General features: G+C 51.7%; 1 protein-coding gene across 1 annotated transcript in view; it reads right to left on the minus strand.

Annotated features, from left to right (window-relative positions):
• Window positions 1-1,468: 1,468 nt before the first annotated feature.
• The window catches only part of USP33 (ubiquitin specific peptidase 33), a 56,103-nt gene continuing 32,140 nt past the window's right edge, over window positions 1,469-25,431 (minus strand). The window contains exons 8-26 of the mRNA XM_069102250.1: window positions 25,084-25,142; window positions 24,914-24,985; window positions 24,753-24,783; window positions 18,752-18,830; window positions 17,437-17,845; window positions 16,317-16,442; window positions 15,496-15,611; window positions 12,713-12,885; window positions 12,514-12,584; window positions 11,164-11,197; window positions 10,673-10,718; window positions 10,320-10,500; window positions 8,636-8,762; window positions 7,506-7,675; window positions 7,346-7,427; window positions 6,597-6,705; window positions 5,067-5,169; window positions 3,382-3,450; window positions 1,469-2,599 (exon numbers count right to left, since the gene is read on the minus strand). Coding sequence (XP_068958351.1) covers window positions 2,442-2,599; window positions 3,382-3,450; window positions 5,067-5,169; window positions 6,597-6,705; window positions 7,346-7,427; window positions 7,506-7,675; window positions 8,636-8,762; window positions 10,320-10,500; window positions 10,673-10,718; window positions 11,164-11,197; window positions 12,514-12,584; window positions 12,713-12,885; window positions 15,496-15,611; window positions 16,317-16,442; window positions 17,437-17,845; window positions 18,752-18,830; window positions 24,753-24,783; window positions 24,914-24,985; window positions 25,084-25,142 — 2,215 coding nt within the window. The 3' untranslated portion in view covers window positions 1,469-2,441. The remainder of the gene's footprint in view (window positions 2,600-3,381; window positions 3,451-5,066; window positions 5,170-6,596; window positions 6,706-7,345; window positions 7,428-7,505; window positions 7,676-8,635; window positions 8,763-10,319; window positions 10,501-10,672; window positions 10,719-11,163; window positions 11,198-12,513; window positions 12,585-12,712; window positions 12,886-15,495; window positions 15,612-16,316; window positions 16,443-17,436; window positions 17,846-18,751; window positions 18,831-24,752; window positions 24,784-24,913; window positions 24,986-25,083; window positions 25,143-25,431) is intronic.

Raw genomic sequence — 25,431 nt, forward strand, 5'->3', positions numbered from 1 at the left:
ACAGTTGTAGTCAAGCACATCGCTTATGTATGGCAGTGCCCAAGGAAGTTGGGGGATGGGAGGGGGTAACACGGTAGTCAGGAGATACTGAGGAAATCCATGATTTGGAGGAGGGAGGCATACTGGAGAATGTGGTGTGGGTGCTTCAGAGGCAGCATGGGGGCACAGACAGAGCTGGACTTGGCCAAGAAGATTTGAATTCAGGTCCTGCCAGCCTCTTCTCATGCTGGCTGTATGGGCTAGTCACTTGGGCCAGACACACTATGTCCTCAGATTTTGAGAGAACTATTGGGTGGACATTTGAAAAACCAGTGAAGTAATGTGAAAAATGAAAATGAAATGAAATGGTCCTTCATCCTCAGAAAAACTTCCATCTGAGCACGGGGCACAGAGAGGGGATCAATAAAGTGAGAGAGCAAGCAATCGATCAAGTTAGAGAATAAGTGAGCAAACAGAAGAGACAGTAACATGGTCACATGGAAGTGAACAGAAGAACAGAGAAAACAAGGATTCTGGAGAAGGGACAAGGTTCAGGGATCAGGCAAGGTTTCCACACACAATATCCATTTGGTTACAGGCCAGTGGCAGGGACTTGAGCCACCACAGAGCTGACATGGCTTCGGTGATCAGAGGCCATGCCATGTTAACCTTTTGGACAGGGCCACAGAATTGGCAGGAAGTCTTTGGCAAACATTTCATGCTTTCCCTGTGAAAAAGATGGAAGAATGTGGCCTGGACAAGGTCTCAACGACGTGTGCTCTGAACCAGTCAAATGGTGGCAGTGAGAGAACAGCCATCGATGGCTCCAAGACAACAGGGAAGGGCACAGGTCACATCTTCCACCTATTTGAGGGAGGCAGAGCCAACAATGGCCATCCTGATGGACCCATCAAAGTGAAACTCAGCAGTTCTTGACAAGTCTTCAGAAAGAGGCAGATCTGGCCTGGATAGGATCGAACGGTCCACAAAATTAGTGAGGTCTGGTCATCGAAACCCCAGCACCTGGGAAACCCTTCATAAGTAAACAATGCATTTTTTTTTAGGGGAAGCCCCTATTTAGGAAGGGTGCTATCGGAGGTGGTGAAGAGCCCATGCCTATGCTGTGTGGAACTGGAGATATTTCATTTGGAGAAGACTTAGGGGGAACTTGAAAGCAGTCCTGAAATTTCTGAAGGTCTGACCCCCAAGAAGCCATTGGCCACCTTCACTCCCTTCCCAGAGGTCTTCCAATGGAGGTGGGAAGGCCTCTCACAGTGAAGAACCCCTTGGAGAAAGTTGCTCAGGGTCCCACAGCCCTGCCCTCCTCGCCCCTTGTGCACAGCACCTTCTCATGCCATGACCTGTGTGAGAGCTCTGGATCCCCACAAGCCTCCCCCAGGAAATCAACTTTTCATTTTCTCCTCTTCGTGTGCCCAAGGACCTTGTGCCAAGCACAAACCCACCCAGGAACATTCACAAATCTTCAGACTGTTCTTAAAAATCACTTTATTGAGCTGGTTCAGAACATTGCTTGAGCTGTAGCAGCAACAAGTGGTCCCTCCCCCCAAAATCCCAACCAGCGCCATCGGACGTTCGCACGTAGTCATGCCGCGGAGAGTGGGGCAGAATATCATTCAGAAGGAATGTTGATGCATTTGACAAAAAACGTCTCCAAGAGCTCTTCAGGGTGACCAGGGTTATTGATGCATATTACAGACTGCATGCTCTCAAAAGAAAAGTACCTAAAACTCGCTAGAGATTTGACAGCCACCAACACAAATGAAATGTTCTCTGGGCTCATAAGGATTGACATTTTAACATTGACAACGTACAAGCAATAAATTACATCTGCCAACAAATCCATCCAAACCAATTACATACTTGATCCATCCCAATGAGAAAGTGTGGTTGAAGTTTTCATGGGCCACACCTGTCTGTACCACAGTGCCAAAAAAAGGGGGAAGGGGATACTTTTCCTGAGTTTTGGGAAATTCACACAAATGCTGCAGGTCTGACCTTCTGATCAATGTAAAGGGGCCCCCCACAGAGTCCATCCCAACAAGCGTCCTTGGCAGAACGCTCCACATGGGGTCAGAGTCACGGGATAAGGGTTTGAAAAACATTTAAAAGCCATTTTATTTTACAAGTCTACAAAGGATACTATTGGTTTACATGTCGTAAAAAAGATCAATGACCTACTGTCCGCTGATTGAACAATCTCAAGAAACAGAGCTCATCCCTTTCAAAGATTTCACAGTAAATTATTTAGCATTAAAATCATCACCTATAGCAGATGCCAAGTCACAACATACTCATCCACAACTGTAATGCCCAGTGAGGAGGAAGAAGGGGGGAAGGTAAAAAAAAAAAAAGCAAGAAAACAAACATGCTTTCAGGAATGGTTTTTTCTTTGTGCAAGTGGGAAGGATTCCCCATGGATGTCATGATCCGAGTTGTCAAGGTCAGAGGGCCCGAGTCTCTACTTCAATCTTCTCCTCCGTTTGCAGCACATCAGGGTCAACAGGGGCGACGGGTGGGCGCAAAATAACCTCTGGCCCTCCACCATAGATGGACTGAAGGAAATTCCACGTTTCTTCAGAAATTTGCCCTGAATCTGCCCCTGGGGAAGGAGCACACACACAGATCACAGTGTCAGGCATCATCTAGCCCTGCCCTGGGCTCTACAGATAGGAGATAACCTGGAAACCACCCCAAGGGGCCTCCATGGCTGGGCTCCCCCATGCTTCAGACAAGCACAACCCTTATTGGGTTAGACTTATTGTCTATGACATCATATCCGACCAATTTCAGGGAGAAAAGGGGAAGTGGGGGAGGGAGACAGTGGAGGGAGGGGGGGGGTCCATCCAACAAATTTAAAACCCACATCTTCTGAAAACAAACAAAAAAAATCACACAGAGGGTAAAGAAGCCTCTGATCTTCCCTCCTTCTCCAACACTTTCCACCCGCATTCTGACCCTGTTCCTCTGTCTCCAATGCCCTACAGAGGGGAGATGAAATTGCTTTGTGGATATTTATCATCTAATACCCCTCAGGCCACCTTGAAGAAAGGCTAGAGAAGAGGGTAAGAGAAGCTGACTCTTGAAGACGTTGTCCATCCACCCACCCACCCAACCTTCCACATGACCAACCAACCATCTGTCTGTCTATCCAGCCATCTGTCCCTCCACCCATCGTTCCTTCTGTCCATCCACCCACCCTATGAGGCCTAGGAAGAAGATCAGGGGAGAGAGAGATCCATCCTGTGACCCTCTCATTGTGAAGCAGCCTTTCTTCTTACTGAAATGTCACAACTTTCCAAAAAATGACAACCCTGACAAAAGCCACATGGGAATAAGGAACCCAAGGCAGACAGGTGTGTGGGTGCACACTGCTCAGCTTACCTTGTTTGAGGACGACACTACAACCCTTGCTGATAGCAATCTTAGTGTTATCAATGGGACCCGGAGGATCTAGAGCACAGAAGGAAAAAGGTCAAATGTGATCATCAGAAGGACCAGGGTAGATCTGTACTAGATTAACAGCCATCACATGGCTGAAGTCTACACGGCCTCACTTCTGACCTCCCTCGGGACAAAGGCTAGCTAGAAGGGGCATCGCGGCTGGGGAGCCATGAGCACACGTGGTGCTTTCACAGTTACGCACTGATGCAACCCTCTCAGCAGCTCTGTGAAGTGGGGGGCTCTAAAGGGGTCCCAGATCCAAGCAGCAGCCTCCCTGGGATGCAGCTCTGTGCTCTACAATGATGTCAGTGAGAACACACAGGCTTTTAAGGCTAAGGAAGTGGGTATCTTGGGAGCCATAATGAAGATGCATCATTAATGGGAGCACAGATGGTGGACCCGGGGCTGGAAGGCAAGTCCAGCATGTTAGGGCCAGGGGGCTCAGAGCTAAGACAGTAACTGTGTCCACAGATTCCCAAGATTCCTGTATTCTTCCACCTGACTCAAGTTCCACGGTTCAAACAGGGGCTATGAAAGCTCAGCATGGGATCTGATAGAAACCTGAGACCGTCTGAGGGCTTGGCAGGATTACCTGGTGGGGGAGGCTCCCACTAAATTCCAGAGATTGTTACTACAGAATGAGAAACGAGGGTAGCAGAGGGCCAGGGCCAGGCTGAGGGAGAATGGAAAAGGGCAATCCTCCCTTCGATTAGGATCCAGCCAGCTGTCCCCAAGTGCAAAGACACCAGACAGTTTTAAAATCCCACATTACTAAAAAACAGCCTGCCAGACAAGCACAGACACTAGATGGGGCAGAGAAGAGTCCTGTGGACTTGAGTCAAGCAACCCCAAGTCCTCCCTTGGGGTGACTGGAGGAGCTTAGCTCCTGAGTTGACTAACTCAACTTTCAGGCAGACCAAGAGTCCCAAATACCTCCAGTTGGGGCTTTCCCCTCCTTATTCTGGAGGGGGGGGGGTGAGTCCAGATGTGTTTTGCTGCTGCTTCAGAAGGACCCTGCCTGAAGCCTGTTTGGACATATTTCCTTTCTGGAGGGGCAGGATTAGACAGGCCACCCTTCCAGGGGGAGCTCCTCCTCTGGACCAAGGGCCATGGGTGATGGTGGCTGCCCTTGTGCTCTCCCCCAGGACAGTTTCCTTGTCCTTTCCTCAGAATTATCATGGGCTCTCTGGGGCTTTTCCTGAATCCCCCTTGGGCAGCTGTTCCTCCGGCACAATCAAACTCATTATACTCATGCCTCCCAATTTTCCCAACCTTTACCCCATCAATGGGCATCTGCTCCAACCCATCCCCAGGTCTTACAGGGAGCCTCCTGCCTGTCTCTGACACCTGGTCAAGTTCATATCTGGACAGCTGGTCACTTTTTGCTCATCCAACACTCTGGCTGGGACTCTGAAAGCTTCAATGACCTAGGATGCCCCGAGGTTCTCTCCAGGGGTTAGGAAACTCAGACCTTTGACTTGGGGACTTTGATGAGCCTGGGTTTTCCCTGACAGTGGGACAAGGGCCTCCTGGCTCCCAGACTTCTGGAGAACAAAGCTTGGAACTGGGGAGACCAAGAGGGACCCCAAGGGAAGCTGAGGGCCTGCGTCTCACCAGCCACTCACCTCCATCTTTCCCTTTCACAAACCCTTCCCACTCTCTGAACCACTGCATGCTGATGCAGAAAAATGCAGCTGGCGACTCCTCCTCCTGGAAGGCCCGGTTAAGCTGGAAGGGAGAAACATGAAGGCTCCAAAGGCCACCCTCAGCCCCACTCTATTCCCTTCTCCTCTCCCCTCCCCCGTCACTTGAGCCCCTCCAGCCTCCTCGCTGTCCATGTCTCAGTTCACGTCCTTGGTCTCCACAGCCTTCCTGGCTTCTGAAATATCTGCTGCTCACCCCTGTCGCCCCTGGACACTGGCCTCCCTCTTCCAGTCTCCGGGTGCAGCCAAGGCTCTGCCCTAGGCATCTCCAATGCCAGCCTCACTTTTTTTCTTGCTTTTTGGAGGGGGGAATGCAGGGCAATCGGGGTTAAGTGGCTTGTCCAAGGTCATAGGGCTAGTACGTGTTAAGTGTCTGAGACTGGATTTGAACTCAGGTCCTCCTGACTCCAGGGCTGGTGCTCTATTCACTGCGCCACCTAGCCGCCCCAGCGAGCCTCACTTTTTCTCCCCAAATCCTTCTCTCTTTCTCCATCCTCACCCTTTACATCACGCAGATTCACAGCCCCCTGCCTCCTACTCACCCTGCAAGTCCCACCCATCATCAAATATCGTCATTTCTGCCTTCCAACATCTCCCCAGCAGCCCCCTCCTCTCCTCGTGCCTAGACCATGGCGATTACTGCTGGGCGGGCTGCCTGCCTCGACAAGTCTATCCCCGACTCGGCAGGTCTAAGCATCAACTCCCTCACCCCTGCTCTGTCACTTCCTGGCGGTCCAGCCTATCCCACTCTGAAGCCCTGTCTTTATCAGTGAAAAGACCGACATCTCAAGGCCCTAACTCTTACATTTCAAACAGCAAGAGCTTAATACAGGAACTGAAATGAAGTATCACCAAAAGTCACCCCCAAAGGCTGGGTTAAATGCAGTTCACTACAAGGAGCATTTAGTAAGCTCCTCTGGATGTGCCTCGGGGACCTCTGGCATACTGGAAGTCTATGTGTTTCACACAGTGCATCCCATCGCAGTCTCAGGAGGAGGTAGACAACAGCACTGAAGCACAAGAGGGCTGAAGGATGCAGGCGTGCTTCGCCAACAGTCTCAAATGGGCCTGGATGGAGCCATGCCATGGCAGGCACATCCCTGGACGGCCACGATGGGGACCATGAAGGCCTCTCCTTATGAGGATGCTCCCTTCCCCCCAGCCCCAGGACCTCCGTGGCCTTGGTGAGCAGGGTGGCTCCATCCTCCCCTTCTAGGTCAGCGGGGGTCAGAGGAAGGTCTAGGTTAGAACACCAGCCGCCTAAAGAGGAAACGTGGTCTCCAAGTCACTTCCAAGTGACGAGATGTGGGTGGGGGAAGCCCCAACTGCACAGCTTTTTCACAGTGACAGAACAGCTCGGACCTCATGGACAAAGAGGCCGCGGCAGGCGCCAGAGCAGGGCCCCTGGGCTCAGACTCCAGAGAAACGGGGGAGACAGGAGTGGCCCTTTACCCGAATGAACGTGTCCAGTTCTGTCTTTCTTCTTTTCTCCACTTTCTCAGCTTCTATCTGGCAGGTGTGACACACATACAGGTGGTTGACGGCTGGTCCTCCCCCATACCTGGACCACAAGGGATGGCACCGTTAACACCTGTGAAACGCCCCCTACACACACCCCAATCTGGCGCCGTCACTTGGATGCCCTAATTTCCATCAGTGGGAAGATGTCCCCAAGCCCTACTCGGCCCAGGGCTCCTGCCTCATCTGCACCCCATGACTCCAGTGTGCTGCCCCTGTTTGCAGCAGATTCTTCCCAGGTCCCTTTAGGGAGCAGGAGCAAAGGCTTAAGGACCAGGCAACAGTCTGCAAGCCAAGCACTGCTGACATGGGGTGTCACCCATGTGACTGTGTGGCCGAGTTCGAGCCACACGAGGCAGTCGCAGATTCTTTGCTTTGGGATCTGCCTCATTTTCATTCTACTTAATGACTTTGATAAAAATTCCTAAAAATACTGAATTAGCTGCAATATGGAAAATATATAAGTAAACTTTCCAAAAATAGCTGTCCTATTTCATAATAAGGAGACCAAACCCAGCTAAGCCTTCTTTGGGTCTGCTCTGAATCTAGGGGCTTGAGGCTGGGCCTGACAAGGGACTGAAGGAGAAAAGACGTGGAGGGCTCACTGACACCTCCCCCTCCAGGATCTGTTTCCTGGGGTTCCCAGCCTCGGGTCCCCATCACAAGGCCAGGGAGGCAGGTACCTGCTGTATAAATTATCCCAGATGTGCTGAGGAAGCATCACCACGAGGTCCTCGATGTAGCCGGCTTTGTGTGGGGGGACACCTGAGAGGACAGGGAGCCTGGGTCATGGGGAGGGAAGGCACCTGCGCCCCCAAGAGAGGCCCCGCCCTGCCTCCTTACCTCCGTGAACACAAAGGAAGTCATGGTTGGAGATGGGGCCGGGCTCGGCGAAGGTCTTGAACTTGTTCAGCCACTGCCGGGAGACGTAGAACTGCAGCAGACTCGGCTCCATCATATTCAGCAGGTTGGACACACGCCTCCTCTCCTTCTGAGCTTCCTCGCTGCTCTTCCTGTGGACACACGTGCTTCCTGAACGGGCCCCAGTCACCCTGAACCTCAGTCTCCTCCTCTCCAAAACCAGCCACCAGGGGGCACAGAGCACTGCCCGGCGTTTAAATGCAGCCTAACTTACTGCCTGCCTCAGTTTCCTCATCTGCAAAAGGGGACAGGAGCTCTGACCTCACAGGGTCCTGCTGAAGTGCTTCACAAACATCTATGTGCATGAAAGTGCAAAGCAGGCAGCCCTCCATGCTCTCTCTACCCACCCACCTTCCCTACCGCCCCCTGTGCACATGGGTGGGCCTCCCAAAGCCACAAAAGGGAGAAGACCTCCGCTGAGAGAATTCCGGGCAGGGGCTATAGGGCAGGGCATCACGGAGCCCTGGCCAGTGTGGACACCACTGGGTAGAGGGGTGGGCGTAGGGCCTTTCTATCGTGCCCCATCCACCAGAGATGAGGGGGTGCCATGAGCGTGTGCACGCACTCAGGGCCCCCCACCCCCGACTGCAGGCCGTGGGCGTGCCCTTGGGCAGGACATGCCCCTCTGGGAGGCTGCCTCAGGCAGGGCGAGGGGACGTCAGGGGGTGGAGCCGGGCTGGGCCCCAAGGCAGGCATCCCCCTCTGCAAAATGGGGGTGGTGTCGGCACCTCCCTCCCGGCGCTTAGCTGGGGGCCTGGCACACAGCAGGTGCTTCATAAATGCTCGTCCTGGGGCTCTCTCCTTTGCTGTTAGCCAGTTTCTCCCCCCTTCAGGCAGCTGCGGCCCCTCGGGGTCTCCCTGCAGCCTCGGCTTGCCTACCACACTGGACGTGCCTGTGAGGACCCGGCCCCACATGGGACAGCCCCTCTTCCCACTCCTGAGCCCCCGAGCCCCTGGGCCAAGCCTAGCCTGGGTGCCTGGTGGCACCGTAGGGTTAGCGTGGTGGGAAAGGCAGGATCCGCCAAGCTTCTCGGAGGGTACCCTTTTCTTACCTGTAGAAAAGCACGTAAGCTTCTGCGTTCTGCACAGTCGCTTCTGAGACTTCAGTCACGCTCTGATCGTCGAACTCGTACCACCGGGTATTGAGATTGTTGCGGCAGTAGGCGATGTAGTGTCCGCCTGGAAGGGTCAGGAAGAAGCAGGTTGGCACGCACAGGTGGGAGAGCCAGTGGGGGCAGGTGTGGACACCACCCCCTTCCCCCCAGGATGCGGCTTGACACCTGCCTGCCCTGGAAAGACTGAACAAGATGCCCTTTCTGGTCTGTGAGTCTCTGAAAGTCAAGAGCGGGCTGCCCAGCCCCTTGGACAGACGACCCAGGCTGGGGAAGGGGCAGCGGCCCTGCATTCACTGGGTGCCCAGCGCCAGAATGATCTGGGGTGGGCCTGGGGCTCCCTCTCACAGGCAAAGTTTAGCCATTGAACACCTGCTGATGCCAGCAGGGACTACGGGCATCTGGCACGCCCCACCTCAGAGCTTCCCCTCTAGCACTCTGGGCCTGAAGGTGTTGGCCCCACTCTCTCATCTGCAGGATGGGTCACTCTCTTACCCCCCCCCCCCTTCTCCCTGGAGCTGAAGAAGAGGCCTGTTTATTTCTGGACAAAGGGACGGAGTCCCTCTGGTGCCATCCAGATTCTGCTTCCCATCCGTAGGATGAACGTTCTAAAGGTCTCTGTACATGGGAAGGCATGTCCTGGTCTTGTGCCATGCAGAAAGTTCCCACTTCCATCTGCAGCCTCTCCCCTCTGCTCACAGAGCCCAATACCTCCCCAGGCTTCCGCTGGCAATCTCCAGCCACTCTGCTCTGAGTGCCCTTGGCTATGCATACAACTTCACGGCCCCTACCCCACATTGGATACCTTTGGGGGGCCCCTCCCAACGCAACCTCGGAGCTCAGCACAGGGCCGGGCACACCCCTGGCACCAAAGAAACGAGCCAGGACTCCTTCAACCATGCCCACGCGTGGGGTCTCCCTTGGGTGGGGGCCGGTGACTGTGAGACGCCACGAGCACCAGCCCTGACAGACCTGGGACAGAGGAGGGCCAGAAGGTTGTGACCTCTGCCAGAGACCTGAGAACAGGCAGGATCTGACAGGTCCCCGCACCTGCTGGGCCGCAGTACCCATGCCAGAAAACCACGGGCTCGGAGACCGTCTGATGAAAGTGGTCTCCTTTAGCCCACGTGAACAAGATCCTCCTTTCATTTCTAATGGCTTGCGGTACCCGCTGAAATCGTGGCAGCCACGCGCAGTCATTTTTCTGTTTCTGGTCCATTTTGAATAAGTGCACTGCAGAGGGTGCTGCACCACCCTTTTCTTCTTTTTTTAGAGGAGGGAAGGCAGGGCAATTGGGGTGAAGTGACTTGCCCAAGGTCACACAGCAAGTAAGTGTGTCAAGGTCTGAGGTCAGATTTGAACTCAGGTGTTCCCGACTCTAGGGCCAGTGTTGCCCTGTGTGCCACCCTTTTTAAGGCAGGCCCCATGACAGTGGCTACACATCTAAAAACAAGAGGGTTCGGCTGGCCAGGAGCAGAGCCCTGTCATTCTACATAGCACAACACGGCTGACAGAGGCCGGCTGTGCTTTCGCATGTGGCAGCCCATCATGGGGCAGGGGAGGCTGCAGTGACCAGATTCACATTCACACCCACCAAAGACGGAGGCAAAGCCCATGTACTCACTGCTTGCAGTTCCATGGTGACAGATGACTGACAACAGGTCGTAGGTCACAATCTGGGTGGGGCTGTCCTTGGCAAGGAAGGGCTGAAGATCGAGGCCCTCGAGAGGAAAAGACACGTGGGTGCTGATTTTGGTGGAGAACATGAGCTCGTGCCTGAACCTCTTCAGGTGAATGCACAGGATCTGCAAGGGAGAGGAGGAGGCCGCGTGTGACCATGGTTACACACTGGCTATCTGCCCTTGGGGCGGGGGTGGGGAGAACCCACCATGTGTCTGGCGGTTCACCCTCATGACGCTTCCCCTGACCCCCTGCCAGCTACCGCATGAGGAACCAAGTCAGAAATGCACCACCCACCTCAGGAAACTTCTGCACCTTACAGAACTTCACTCCGTTCCTCAATCTGAATAGAGAAGGAGAAAGCTGGTTAGGAAAGGCCCCGGTACACAGTGAGGTCCAAGGCTCTGCTGTTCAGGTCAGTGGTGGGGCCGGACTGAGGCCATCCTTTAACCACTGGACTGCCCCACGTTCCTGCCAGTCTCCCGGGGGTACAGGACCAAGATTATCAGAGGTCACTGCTCCTGTGGAGTTACTCAGACTTCTCCCTGGGGCCCCACGCCTCCTGGCCTCCCACCTCAGGGGCCCTCTGCCCATAAGCGCAGCAAAGCTCCTTGGTCTCCTCCAGACTTGGCACCTGCCCCCCCCCTTAAGCTGGGGACCAGGCACCCACCCAGACTCAGGGACCTAGCACCTGCCTGCAAGCCCATAAGCTGAGGACCTGGTGCCCGCCTGCCTGCCTCTGAAGCTGGGGGCTTTTCTGAGGGCCAGAAAGGGCTTCATCCACTTACTTTTTGCATCTTTCACAACTGTACATGTTGTCACCTGTAGACAGAAAAAGCTTTGAACGTCTGCACAATCACACCCATTCCTTTAGTAACACAGGGTGCGATGGTGAATTATTCCAGCGTCTCCCACACCCCTGAAGGATGAAGCCTGTACAGCCACTGAGGCCAGGGCAGAGAAGAACCTGAGGGAGGCCACATAGCCCAGGGACCCATCCTGGCCTGTGTGCTAGGAAGGGCTGTGTGAGGGCCGGGGCCTCCTGGCCTGGACAGTCAGGACTCCTACTGTCTAAAAGCTAGAAGCACACTGCTAGGCAGGGAGATTCCAGTCAGTGCCAGAGACACAGACACCCAAGGCTAGGAGATGAGGTAAGGAGCAGGGGGAAGGTGGAGGCCCAGAGGACATGGTCCCCAGGGTGATGAGGGCTTCAAAGCTGCGTGCTGGGGATCTGCACGCAGGGCTGCTCACCTGAAAGGCTTGTCAAGCAGGTAGAGCATGGGAAGGGGCATGGCACACGTTGGACCCTTTAAGACACACTTCCCCCCACAGAGAGTCCAACTACGAGACACAGGGTGAGGGAGTTAGACTGGCTCAAAGGAAAATAACCCTCGGCTGAGAAGAAGCCATTGGGTTAAGTAGATCTGTGCTGGATGGGCCTTGGAGGCACCTCCTGAGATTCTGTGACTGGGGGAGGAAGGAGGGATCCTGTCAGCTTGCAGGTGGGCCTTGCTGTCTTCGAGAGGACCCTGAGAGTCAGCACTGGGAACAGGGACAGAAGTCAGACTACCAGAAGTGAGGAGGCAATGAAGAGGCAGAGAAATGAGCTCCAAACTGCCTTGTAGCCAGAGATGCCCTAAGGGAAGCTGTGCTTGGTGGTGGCTAAAGCTGGGGACAGAGACAAGAACGCAAGGCTCACACTGGAGGGATGGGGTCATGGAAAGGGGCCTGAAAGTAACGGCCAAGCGACCTGCATAAGAAGGAATGAGTGATGTTTTTAGTGTTAAGGATGAGATCTAAAAATCGTCCACAGCTGTTTCCCTGAAAAAGAGGCTGGTTTGTCTCCCAAATCTCAGCAAAGCCTCCCCGGTTTAAATGACACCAAGCAAAGACAAGGCACAGCGGCATTTGGCAGACAGGAGCAGAAGAGACCGCCAGAGGCTTGGTCAGCCTCACGCCTCTCCATGTCTGACCCCAGATTGGGGTTAAAGCCTGATGAAGATGTCTCTCTGTCATCCCCGTCTAAAAACTCAGCTACTCCAGAAAGGGATTCATCCGCCCTCCCCCCTACCCCCTGCCCCAACCAAAGGCTGCCCACACCCACATTCCCTACTACAAACGGGAGGAAGGTGCCTTACCTTTGAGCTCATCTCTGGCGAAAAAGGCGGCGAGACAATCTTGCAAGGTCACTACTGGACCCCAAAACCAGCTAGGGACACAGGAGACAACAAACCTGGAAAGTCATTGACAGAAAAAAGAAGGGCCAGCAAGTGTGGTGCTGGTCACGCAGAAGCAAGAGGTGCCTGAACAAAGCCCGCGGCCGACAAAGGCAAGTACCTGCGCAAGTATTCCATGAGCAGGGCGATCCAGCCTTGGGGCGCATACGCCTCCCCACAGGAGCCAGCCTTCACCATGGCAGTCGGGTGGCTTGCTGAGTGCAGCCGGGCCAGGTCCTCCTTGCCAGGGATGGGCAGGGACAGGTCCTGGAAGGTCTCAAGCGTCACCGACACCTGCAGTGGCAAAATGTGTCATGGGATCCCACCCAGCTTCCCCTGCCAACGGCTCTCCTAGGGCGAGCAAGCAGGGAGTGCCAATGGACTTCCTCCCTTGGGGCTGGGCCTCGTAAGAACACCTCACGGAGCCCCATTTCCTGGACGCAGGGAGCTGCAGCCTCACCTGGGTCTCTGAGAAGTCCAAGCTGCTTCCACTGCCCCTGGTCAGGAGGAGTTCCAGCTCCATACTGGGCCTGCCCCAGCAAAGGGCAAGCCCTCAGAAGCGGGCAAAGACTCTCCAACACCAAGGGAATCCCTGAGTGGCCCTGCATGGAGCAACCGGATCGTTCCGGCCTAGTGACTAGTGCTGGGCTTGGGGTCAGGCAGGTCTAAGTTCCACCAATATCTCTGGCCAGTCCATCCTGTCAAGCATGGTGGGCACCAGTCTGGCTGGGTGCTGAGCACTCCCACCTGGGGACTTCCCCGCTAAGGAGGCATCAGTGCCTGGGCATGTCCCCTTGCTCTCTGAGCAGCTTTATATCTAAACCTCTTCTATGCCAAAGCCTACGTTCTCTTGCTTTCCTTCCCCAAAGGTTGCCAGGAAGGCTGCATGGGCTCCTCCGCCAAAGCCATCACCCCCTGGCTTTGTCCAAGAAAGCTCGGTCTGCTATGTCAGCGCTCTTCTCTTTCCTTCCGGCTCTAGGGTCACTTCTAAAGCCACAGAAAAGATCAGCCACCTGTATCTCTGGCCTGGGGACGCGGTTTTGTGGCTGCTGTGACTCTCCCTAACTCTAAGGAATCCTCCAGGATCTATGTCAAACACGGTTCTCATCTTGTGCCTTCTTACACAATTCTCTATCACGCTGTTCCCTGAACTGGTCATGGCTCTCTTCCTCTACTTATCCTTACCTGGTTTAGAGAGGAGGACCGAGTTTTCCAAAGAGATGGACAGAATGTCACCTTTGTTTTTGAAAGAAGCCTACGTAATACAGATATCATGTTTTCCACATTGGAATTCACCTAAACAATCTCTGGGGCTGTAAAATCGAGGATTTTTCACCATTCCACTCAAGTAAGGTTTGGTACACTCTTAGTACCATTTTTCTACTTAAATCTTATTGCCATTAGGTTAACATTTATATTTTAAATTTAGTTGCTGTGTGGTATGTGGACACACACACCACACTCGGTCACACACAAACGCATACACATACCATACATGGCCGCGCGCACATGGACACAGACAAACGCACATGCCCCCTCTTTGTCAGTGGTCCCTTTGAGGACGACATAATTCCACAAACAACCCTCGGCACTTTCTGACTGGGCTTGTACTTCCTAATTCCTGCATTCTGTGTAAGAACAGTAACTCTGAGCCCCTTTTCATGTGAAATTCTTATGTCACTTAGTCTTGTGGATGTTCCCTAACAGACACACTATTGGGCTGGTTCATTCAGTACCGCTCTCCGGCCAGAGAGCAACCTTCTTCTTCTTTGGGAAGAAGGTTTCCTGGGGGCTCACACCTGGAGCTGAGAAAGTCAGACAGTTCTCTTCATGTGTCTGGCCCCTTTTCCATGTCCTGATGTTACTGAATGACGAGTTATATAGTCACGGGAGTCAACAATATGGCAGATGGGAAAACGCCCATAGACCTGCTGGCCAGACAAGGAATGTACCTGGCTGCAGGGATGAAGGGGGTGGGGTACCCTATGAAAAAAGCACCAAACTTGGAAGATCTGGGCTCAACCTTAGCTCTCCCATCACTCTCTATGGGACTGAGAGAAAGGCACCAATCACCTCTTGGGGCCTTGTAATGGGAATGGGAATTTGAAGACCTTCCCTGCCCCCTAATAGGCCGAATGTAATCACATGGAGCCTAGGGTGGGAGCAGTTTGCAGAAGGGTGGAGCAGAGCCCACAGGAAGCTGAGAGAGGGCAGGAGGGGACACACCCAGGGAGCCAGCCAGGCTTGTGAGTGCTGGTTTGTGGGAAGGCTGAAGGACAGTGTGGCTCTCTCCTGCACTGTGGTGCATTAACTATGTTGCTACGATGGATTCAATGTCCTGCTGCTGGGATGTGGTTTTCTGGTGTCTGAATAAAGGTTTTGTTTCTTCTGTCTTCTCTATGGAGAGTCTGTCATATTTTGAGATTGAGAACTATGGTGGCATATTTACAGTTGCCAATGATCCTGTGAATATTGCATTGGTGCTACAGGCCTCATGTGCCTTGTCTTTAAAAATAAGGTGAACAACACTGCACAGAGCACTAGGCCCAGAGTCAGGAAGACCTGAGTTCAAATCCAGCCTCAGACACTTAACACAAACACTAGCCCTGTGACCTTGGGCAAGTCACTTAACCCCAAATGTCCTCCAAAAAGCAAAAAACAAACAAAAAAACCAAAAATGAAACAAAAAGAACTAAACCCCAAACTCCTACAGTGGAATAGGAGGGAGCCTGTCCTGTGGGGGTATCTCCCCCAGAGGTCTGGGGGAGGGGAGGAGGGGAACCCCCATCTCTGAGCCACCACCAGATTCCAACCCCACCCCCATGACAGCAGCACCAGCCCCAAGTTCCCAGATAGCCCCATCCCATTAGCGCTCCTTGAGGAGGGGCCACTCGTGGCACTCACCCGGTCACAAGTCAGACACTGCACCGAGCTCACGATGGTCCCATCGAAGATGTCTGAGATGACACTCCTGTACCTCTTCTGCTGCTTCTTCCTCTTGGGTGATGGGGCCGGCAGGGCTAGGAGCAGAGCAGAGTGGTGACCACCCATGTCAGCACCTTGCACATAGCCCTGATCAAATCAAGAGCGTGCCTTTGGGGAAAAGGCTGAATTATGGCCATAGGCACACGGAGGTGCCATCTGCAAGACGAGGTGACAAACAGCCCCCCACGAGTCGAGACACAGGCTCTCAGCCAGTCCTGCCACCAACTCAGTCACCAGGGGGCACCGTTGCACAAAGCACAGGGACTGGCCTCACCCACTCACTGAGACCTTGGGTGAGACGCGAGCCTGCTTCAATTTCCCCACCTGTAAAATGAGCGTAACAGAGTGACTCTGAGGATCCAATGAAATGCTTTTGTAGGGTAAACTCTAGAAACGTCAGCCCTTGTGAACCAGCAGGAACACCTCGGACACCTCCCTTCACTAAGCTCTCCAAGCGTCATGACGAGACAGCACAGGCTCTGATGAGTCCATTCAGCACTCAGCAGGTGCCAGGTGCTGGATGACACGATCTCACTGGATGCTCAGGCCACCCCATTTTACAGATGAGGGCACTGAGGCAGACCGAGTGTAGGTGACTTGTCTGGGGACACACACACATGAGGTCGCCTACCTCCAGGCCCAGTGCTCTGTGTCCTGCGGTGCCCCCCAGCTGTCGGTGTGACATGTTAAAAGTCAGCATTTCTGTAGACCTTGAATACGGTAACATGGCCAATGTTTACCTCTTTTGTGGCCAGAGACTGCGCCTGGCCATAAGGAGCTCGATTTGGGAGGGCTGGCAGACAAGCGTGGATTGCCTCCTTCATTCGATGGGAGATGGTCATTTGAGTGACTCTCTGGGGCATGTTCTGGAAACGGTAAATGTTTGTGTTATAAGCAAACTGGCAAATCTTCAGAAAAGAAGGAAAGACTTCAGGAGCCAGTCCATGGAAGAACCACAAAATAACAAGGAGGAAATCATGACAAAACCCCTCAAAAAGCACTCTCCTCTAAAGCTCAGGCAAACCTTTTAGAGGTCACTCATTAAGAGGGCTCAAGTCAAGCATGACCAATCAATGCCTCACTGGGCCATAGGCCGAACATATCCTGCCTCCTGTATCCAAGAGAGATGGGATGGGGAGGGAAGGAGGTGGAGGGAGGGAGAGGTGGAGGTAAGGAGGAGGCAAGTAGAAAAGTTTCTGAGGATGGCTCATCCCTCAGGTCTAAGCTGCTGCCATCAGCATGAGCATCCAGGGCCATTCCTAGATGGAATCACATGTGTTGTGAAGCAATCCAAGGCCACTGGGAAGAGGGACGTGACATGAGTGGGTCGCTGAGGGACCTGTACACTGTGGGCTTGTGCTAGGCCTAGGGAGATGAACCAAACAGGCAACAGCACCCAAGGGGCACAGTGGCACACTATGCCTAGCGAGGCCTCACAGCAACCCACCTTCCCCTTTTGGTGGGAGCGCTCACCAGGGCCACAGGCTGACCCACAGAAGCCCAGTCCCTGCTCAGAGCTGCTCCAAGAGGAGCCACTGAGCCTAGATCCAGACGAGGGCAAGGCTGGAACCTTCTCCGGGGTCTGTCCGTGGACCTCAGTCAGCACAAGGATCGATGGGCAGGCAAATGCAGAGCCAAGCGCTCACGGGATCGCTGCTCCCAGGGACACGGGGGTCCCTGAGGCTGCTAACAGACCTCAGATTTCTCTTAACCCCACAGTAGTTCCCACTAAACATCCCACCCCTTCCCAAATTCATTCAAAGCAGACACTCTGCATGTGTAAATCTCCCCGGTAGCATCTCTCACTGCACCACTCCCTTCATCCCTTCAGACCCCAGGGAGGAGCCACCCAGCACTCACCTGAGAGCCGGCCATGTATCTGCACTTTGACGGTTTCCTGGCTGTTTAGAATGCCTGCCATCTCTGACGAAGTGTCTGCGTCCTTCTCCAAGTCATCCTCGGGACTCTTAGGGTTCACCTTGTTACACAGAGCTTTCTCTTTCACTGTCCCGGGGCTGTTCTCATCCTCCTGGATTAACATGGCCGTCTCTGTGTGGTCCTCCATCAGACCGCGGGAGCCCGTCTCGTTCTCGGCTTTGTCACTGCTCCCGCACGACTCACAGGACTGAAAGTCCATCTCTGACGGGCTCTTCTCCTCCAGGCTCTCCTCGCCCGGCCCTGCAGGGGCCCCATCCTCAGTCTCCATGACCTGTTCTTTGAGCTCCTCATGAAGCAAGTCCATTAAACATCGGAGGAATTCCTGGGCATCCTGGACAGGAAGAGAGAGAGAGTGGTGGAGAGGTGCAGTGTCAGTCACTGTAAACTGCCCTGTCTGCTCATCTGTAAAATGGGCACGATAACCCTAGCAGCCCCTCGCCCGAGCTGTTGTGAGCTCCCAGCGCATAGTAAATGCTCAGCAGCACCACCGGCTTGTGTGGGCCCTGCTCTAAAATCTCTGACCTTGTGGCACAAGCCCCTCTGGAGTTCTGGGCACTTCTGGGGCAAGCCTCACTCGGTGGTGCCTGATGTAAGATCCCTGTTCAAGGAGTGCCTGGCACACAGTAGGTACTTCATAAATGCTGACTGAGACCACCACTTCAGCAATAAGTAAAACCAGAATTTCCTAACACTGGAGACACAGTGCATCTGGAAGATCTCTTATCACACATGGGCGTATACAGGTTATCACATGTGTTTTTGCCCTGTTTGTCCAAAGGGAGAAGTCACTTCTGGAACAACAGAGGTATATGAGGCATACGCCTCTTCTTGCTTGGAAAAACTGACATGCTGAGAAATGTCTTACAAAGTCAAGAAAACTCCCCCTTGGGTTGGCTCCAGCCGTGGGGTCTCCTGAGCCTTCCATGGTCCTACTGCCCCGTCTCCCGATGCGTACTGATTTGGAGAAAAACACCCAGCTGCCTACTAAGCACCTGCCCCCTTGGTCCTGAAGCTTCAAGCTGCTTCTGCTCTAGAACCACTTTGTCCACATAATACTCTGGATTCAAACCTTAGTAAAACCAAAGAATTGTTTCAGTGACCTTGAAATCCAAAGGACAAACTGCAAAGACTCATTGGTAACACGCTTTTCCCAAGAGAATACTGCCTACTATGACTCTCTATGAGGAAGTCAGTCTAAGCTTCTATCACCAGATAAAACTCAGGAGGATCGACTTACCTGTTGGGAATAACCTCGAAATGCTGGGTTGACAGTTTTAATTCCTTGAAACAAATTAGTGGGAACAACAGATCCAGGCCTGGGGAGAGAAAGCTAACATTCAGAAATAGTAACATTCCTGAGATTTGCAGTTTCCATGTAAAACAAAGTGTGTATTTACAAGATAAACGCTGACCCTTATCAAAGTGGAAAAGTTCCATCTTCTTGCTAAGACTGAGAATGCTACTGGATGGATCTTTGATGAAGGACGAAAATCTCTTCTTACATAAAATTGCAGGTCAGGAACAAAGGTCACTGGGGAATGACAACCCTCCTCTGCCACCTTTAAAAGGACACCCTGGACATCCTTCTTCACACAGAAGCTCACCTGGGCACCCAACCACCAAGATACCCCCTAGGACCCGCTGTCTCCATGCTAAAACTGCAGAAGAACCCCCTCCAAATGCCACAGAGAATGTTAGTTTGTGGTTTTCCTAGTCATGGAGCCACAGGCGAAGAAGGACAGTCTTGCTCCCTAAGCCTTCTCTTTTTCCTCACACCACTGGAAAAAAAATAAGAGTACATCTTTTTGAATAGCAAGATGTGAATGGAAGCCTGTTTCCTACCCTCGAGTGAAATGTATCAAAGGCTCAAAAGGGATGGCCTTTCTGGGCCTGTGGCTAACACACACAACCCAAAGACCAGTGTCCAGGGCTCCTCACTGGGCAAGGTTGCCACTATCTATAGCTGCGGAGTGCTGTCTTGGGGCAGCGTCCCTCCATCATATCCTGGACCTTGTAGGCATTAAGCTTTATGCCCATGACTGGTGCCAGCAGGAAGCAGGTTTGCTTTTGCAAAGACTTTAGAATTGGCCTCTCTAGTAGAAGAGTGGATGGGAGCTTCCTCTTCTCCCCTGCGAATCGGGCGGTCTGCAGGCCTGCTTAGGCCTTGGGGAGAGAAAGCTCACAGCCACGTGTCCCGAAATCGCTGCAGACCTGATGTCCAGAGCCTTCTCTATTTTCATCACAGAGGAATCTTTTTTTTATAAACATACTGTCAATTTTCATTTTTTATACGATTTAGAGTTCTAAATTCTCCTCCCTCTCTCTTGCCCAAGATGGCATGCATCTGATATACGCTACACATGTGCAGCCATGTTTAGCCTGCTTCTCTCTGCAATCACTCCATGGTTCTTTCTCAGGAGGTGGATGGCGTTTTCCATCATGAGTTGTCTGGAGCTGTCTTAGGCCATCGCATTGCAGAGAAGGGCTAAGTCAATCAAAGTCAGTCGTCACAGATTGTACACAATGTTCCCCTGGTTCTGCTCACGTCACCCAGCATCAGTTCACATGAGTCTTCCCAGGATCTTCTTACAGCACAGCATACACCACAGCCTGTTCAGCCACTCCCCAGGTGATGGGTATCCCGCCAATCTCCAGTCCTGGGCCACCACAAAAAGAGCTGCTATAAGTATTTTTGTTCACGTGGGTCCTTTTCCCATTTTGATTCTCTCTTTTGGATGCAGACCTAGCAGTGGCATTGTTGGGTCAGGGGGTAGGCACAGTTCCAAACTGCTCTCCAGAATGGCTGGATTAGTTCACCCTCCAGTGATGATGTATTAATGTCCTAATTTTCCCACGTCTTCTCCAACACAGAGTATAATTTTTCACAAGGTGTGTCCTGAGTTAGGAGGTTACCCTGACAGCATATGTGCCTGAAAAAATTCCGGCTGCTCCCGGGCGTGCGTGTTTGTCCCCTGGGGCCCACGGTCCAATCATTCTGATTCCATACTCTCTCCCTTGAGCAAGATCACACCATCACTGCTGTCATGTATATGACATAATGCCATGACCGTCTATCAGCCAAGGCCACAGACTGATCCTCAACAACTCTGTGGTGAGGACACCAAATTTATTATGTCTCCCACCATCCTCTTTTCTCAACAAAAAGGCTCCTTGCCAGAGGGCAGGCCCCTGGGCAGCCCCCTCTTTTGTCCCTAACAAGCCAGGAGACAGGCAATACTCAAACAGCCCTCTGTCTACAAGGCCCCTTTATGTTTCTGATTCCAAGTGGAAAAGAGTGAAGCACAACAGAATTGGTGCCTCCAAGATCTGTGTCTTTAAAAGCATTGGCTTGGGAGGCCAAAGTGTCCTCAAAGGCTCTGGTTAAAGAAAGCCCTCATGCTGGCTAGCAAGCAAATGCCTGAGACAGTGTATCTTACTAAGGGTCAGGGCATCGGCTCTTCAAAGCAGGAGTCAGGCCAGAGCCTGACCTGTGTTTGCCCAGAGGGAGGAGAAAGGAGAATGTGAAGCCACACAATTCATTCAACAGCCCGGCCCACTCCCTGAGGCCTTCTCAAGCACTACAATGAGAACAAAACCAGAGCCTCCCTAATTTGTGTGGCCATACTATGTACTTCTTTTTAATTAAATTTTATGTTTATTTTTAGTTTACATCATTCATTTCCCCAAGACTTTGAGTTACAAATTTTCTCCCCATCTTTTCCCTACCCACCCCCCCAAACAGTGATCCCACCGGATACCCCCTCCCCCAATCTGCTCTCTCCTCTATCCTCCCCCGTGTCCCCTCCAACTTTCCGTAGGGCAAGATGGACCAGTGCCTGTATATCTTATTTCCCAGTTGCACATAAAAAATAATAATAATAATATATATTTTTTAAACATTTTATTTTACAACTTTGAATTCCAGATTCTTTCCTTTCCTCCCTCGTCACCTACCCTTACTGGGAAGATAATCAATTCAATATCTGCATGTGTAGTTATGCAAACATTTCCATAGTGGATATATTGTGAAAGACTGACTATATTTCCCTCCATCCTATCCTGCCCCCCACTTGTTCTATTCTCTACTCTGATCCTGTCCCTTTTCAAAAGTGTGTGCTTCTAACTACCCTCCCCACAACCTGCCCTCCCCTCCATCATCCCCCCTCTTATCCCCTTCCCCCCTACTTTCCTGTAGGGCAAGATACCCTATTTAGTGTGCATGTCATTCCCTCCCTAAGCCAAATTCAATGAAAGTAAGGTTGACCCATTCCCTTTTGCCTTCCTGTTCTTCCCCTCCATTGTAATAGTTATCCTTTGTCCCTTCTATATGAGATAATTTACCTCATTCTGTGTCTCCCCATTTCCTCTCATTATATTCCTCTCTCACCTCTCAATTTCACCTTTTAAGTATCATCCCATCCTATACAATTGATCCTGTGCCCCTGTCTATGTATACCTGTACACATATATACACACACTCACATGTTTTATATGCACATATACCCTCCTATATAGACACACATAACTATGTATAAATATATACATTTATATTCCCTTCAATACTCCTCATACTGAGAAAATTTTCATAAGTTACAATTATTGTATTTCCATGTAGGAATGCAAATAGTTCAACTTTGATAAGTTACTTATGATTTCTTTTCCCTGTTTACCTTCTCATGCATTTCTTGCTTCTTGTATTTGAATGTCAAATTTTCTGTTCAGCTCTGGTTTTCTTAGCAAGAATGCTTGAAAGTCCTCTATTCCACTGAATGACCATATTTTCCCCTGAAACATTATACTCAGTTTTGCTGGGCAGGTGAATCTTGGTTTTAATTCCAGCTCCTTTGACCTCCAGAATATCATATTCCAGGCCCTTCCATCCCTTAAACTAGAAGCTGCTAGATCCTGTGTTATCCTGATTGTGTTTCCACAATATTCAAACTGTTTCTTCCTGGTTGCTTGTAATATTTTCTCCTTGATCTGGGAATTCTGGAACCTGGCTATAATATTTCTAGGAGTTTTCTTTTGGGGATCTTTTTCAAGAGGTGATTGGTGAATTCTTTCAATTTCTATTTTGCCCTCTGGTTCTAAAATATCAGGGCAGTTTTCCTTGAGAATTTCTTGAAGGATGATTTCTAGGTTCTTTTTTTGATCATGGCTTTCAGGTAGTCCAATCATTTTAAAATTATCTCTCCTGGATCTATTTTCCAGGTCAGTAGTTTTTCCAATGAGATATTTCACATTGCCTTCTACTTTTTCATTTGTTTGTGTCTGTTTAATAGTATCTTGATTTCTCATAAAGTCATTAGTTTCCATTTGCTCCAATCTAATTCTGAAGGAATTATTCTCTTCAGTGAGCTTTTGAGATTCTTTTTCCATCTGGCAAATTTGACTTTTTAAGGCATTCTTCTCCTCATTGGCTTTTTGGGCCTCTTTTTCCATTTGAGTTAATCTATTTTTTAAGGTGTTATTTTCTTCAGTCAGCTTATTGACTCTCTTTTCATGATTTTCTTGCATCATTCTCATTTCTCTTCCCAATTTTTCTTCCACTTCTCTTACTTAATTTTCAAAATCCTTCCTGAGCTCCTCCATGGCTTCTAACCAGTCCATATTTTTCTTGGAAGCTTTTGGTGCAGGAGTTCTGACTTCGTTGTCTTCCTCCTGTTCCATGCTTTGATCCTTTCTGTCCCCCAAAAAGGAATCTAGAGTCGGACTGCTGTGCTTGCTTTGCTTCCTTTGCTTGCTCATGTTGCCACTCAATTATTTGACTTTTGAGCTCTTTGCCACAGTAGAACTCTGCTTCCAGAGGGGAAAGCTTTGTCCCAAATTGCTGGGGTTTTCGTGGCTGCTGGAGCTATAAGGAGGATACCATCTCTGCAGCCCCCACAAACTCTGGCTCGCTGGTCACACACGTCAGGACCACCACTCTAGACAGCGATCCAGATCCAGGCAGGTTAAAGGAAGAGCAATTACCCTCTGAATGTTTGCTTGGCCTTCTTACAATCTGCAGGCTGGAAGCTCTAAAGCAGCCACGTGGAGGCAGCTGCAGGCCCACTGCACCTCCACCACTTCTAGCTAAGGGGGCAGGGGTTGGACCACACTATACACTTTAAACATTTTCATGCTGAAATGTTGTGAACTCAATCAAGTTTTCTTTATGAGAAATATGTCTTACGAGCATTTGCTCTCATGGGAACTGAGGTCATGGGGAAGGTCTACTCAAAGCCAAGGTACAAAGATTGAAAGGGCTTGGGAACTCCTTTGAAAACCTCGGCTTTCCACGAGTGAGGGAGCCCCTTCCCAGTCCAATCTGTGATCCAGCGCTACCTCTGCTCCTGGATAATCTCATCCCTAGCTTCCTGTAAATCCACCAGGAGATGAGCCATCTCTGGTCCCCCATATCTGTCAATGGAACAAGGTCCATCTGCTCTCCTTCTCCTCTTCCCTCCTCATCTTACTTCACTATCTTTACAGGTCCATACAGCCTTGATGCTCAAGGTTAACAGCACAGCAGGGCCTGATCCCCAACACCACATCATTCTGCTGCCTCTTGGGTCAAGTGGGATTGGGATCCTTACACTTGTTCCATGACCGACAGCCATATGGGCCATCAGGAGACCCTGGATGGCTGTCCAGCAGCCTTGAGTCCTGTAGCCCCCTGCTGGGAGCCAGCCTCCTTGCCTTCAGCTTGATTCATGCACCGCTGGCCTTGCTTGTCACAGACTGCTTTGAACTCGTGGACTGACTCTCTTTGGAATGACCATGGGTAATTGGAGTAACATCCCCTTCAAACGGGAGCATCCAGAGAAAGGCGGTCCTAGAAAACTCCCCTCCTGGTCCTTGGCATGCCAACCTCTGATGACACGCACTGGCGCAGATGGAGTCCTGAGGTCACATGGACTCTCCTGGCCCAATCCAAACTCAGGCATTAATGCATGGCCATTAGGCCAAAGACACGAGACCACACCACCACACAGCTGGCTGCTCTGCTCGGCTTGTCGGAAGCTACTAATGCCAACTGAGGCCAAGATGGGGGGTGTGCTCCCCCTCAGGTCCTGCCATAAGGGAGTGCTTCCTATGGAGAACCCGCGAGGCCACCAAAGGCTTCTCCATGACTGACAGACAACAATTCAACTAGCAACTCTGCAAAAACCACATAGGTGAATCACACACAAAGTCAAGGCAGAAGCTGTGCCTGGGCGGAATGGGGAAGCACATGGTGCTTCCAGCCCACTTACCGAATGCTGCCACACCGCACCTCTGGGGAACCTGGGGGCCACAGAACTGAAGGGAGAAAGGGCAAAGGGCTCAAATTTTACACATTTATTTAGAGGAAACTGAGACCAGAGAGGTTAGTGACCCACTCTGACCTCCAAATCCAGCTCCCACTGCCCCATACGCAGGGGCTCATTGTAAACCAGGACTAAAACCAGATCCCTCCAGACGATGCTGTGGGCCAGGAAGTCAATGACTGGCAGAGGAGAGGACAAGCGTTTGTGCTCCAAGATGGCCTCCCACCACCAGTTACCCACCACGCTGCTGTCTCACCCTAGGACAGCCTGAGGAGACCAAGAGGCCCACAGAGACTCAGCTGGAGCCCATGCTCCAGGCAGCCAGAAGGTGGTCTCCTAGGCCCGAACGAGGTGGCAGAATGAGCCCCCAGGGGCCCTCAGGAGACGTTCAGCTTGATGCCAAGCAGTGAAGAAACAGGACATGGCAGACCTGATGCCTGGTGCAGCTATCCCCACCCCAACGATCACACTGACCATACGAATGCGCTACACCCCCCCCTCCCAAAGGTCACACTGACCATAAGAGTGGGTTACACCCCCAAATGTCACACTGACCACAAGGGCGGGTTACATCCCCACAAAGGTCACACTGACCATAAGAGTGGGTTATCTATTCCCCAAAAGT

The sequence above is a fragment of the Petaurus breviceps genome, unplaced genomic scaffold, assembly GCF_028583685.1.
Source record: "Petaurus breviceps papuanus isolate PSGF00001 unplaced genomic scaffold, PetGlider_PUasm1.0 545, whole genome shotgun sequence".
Taxonomy (NCBI): Eukaryota; Metazoa; Chordata; class Mammalia; order Diprotodontia; family Petauridae; genus Petaurus; species Petaurus breviceps.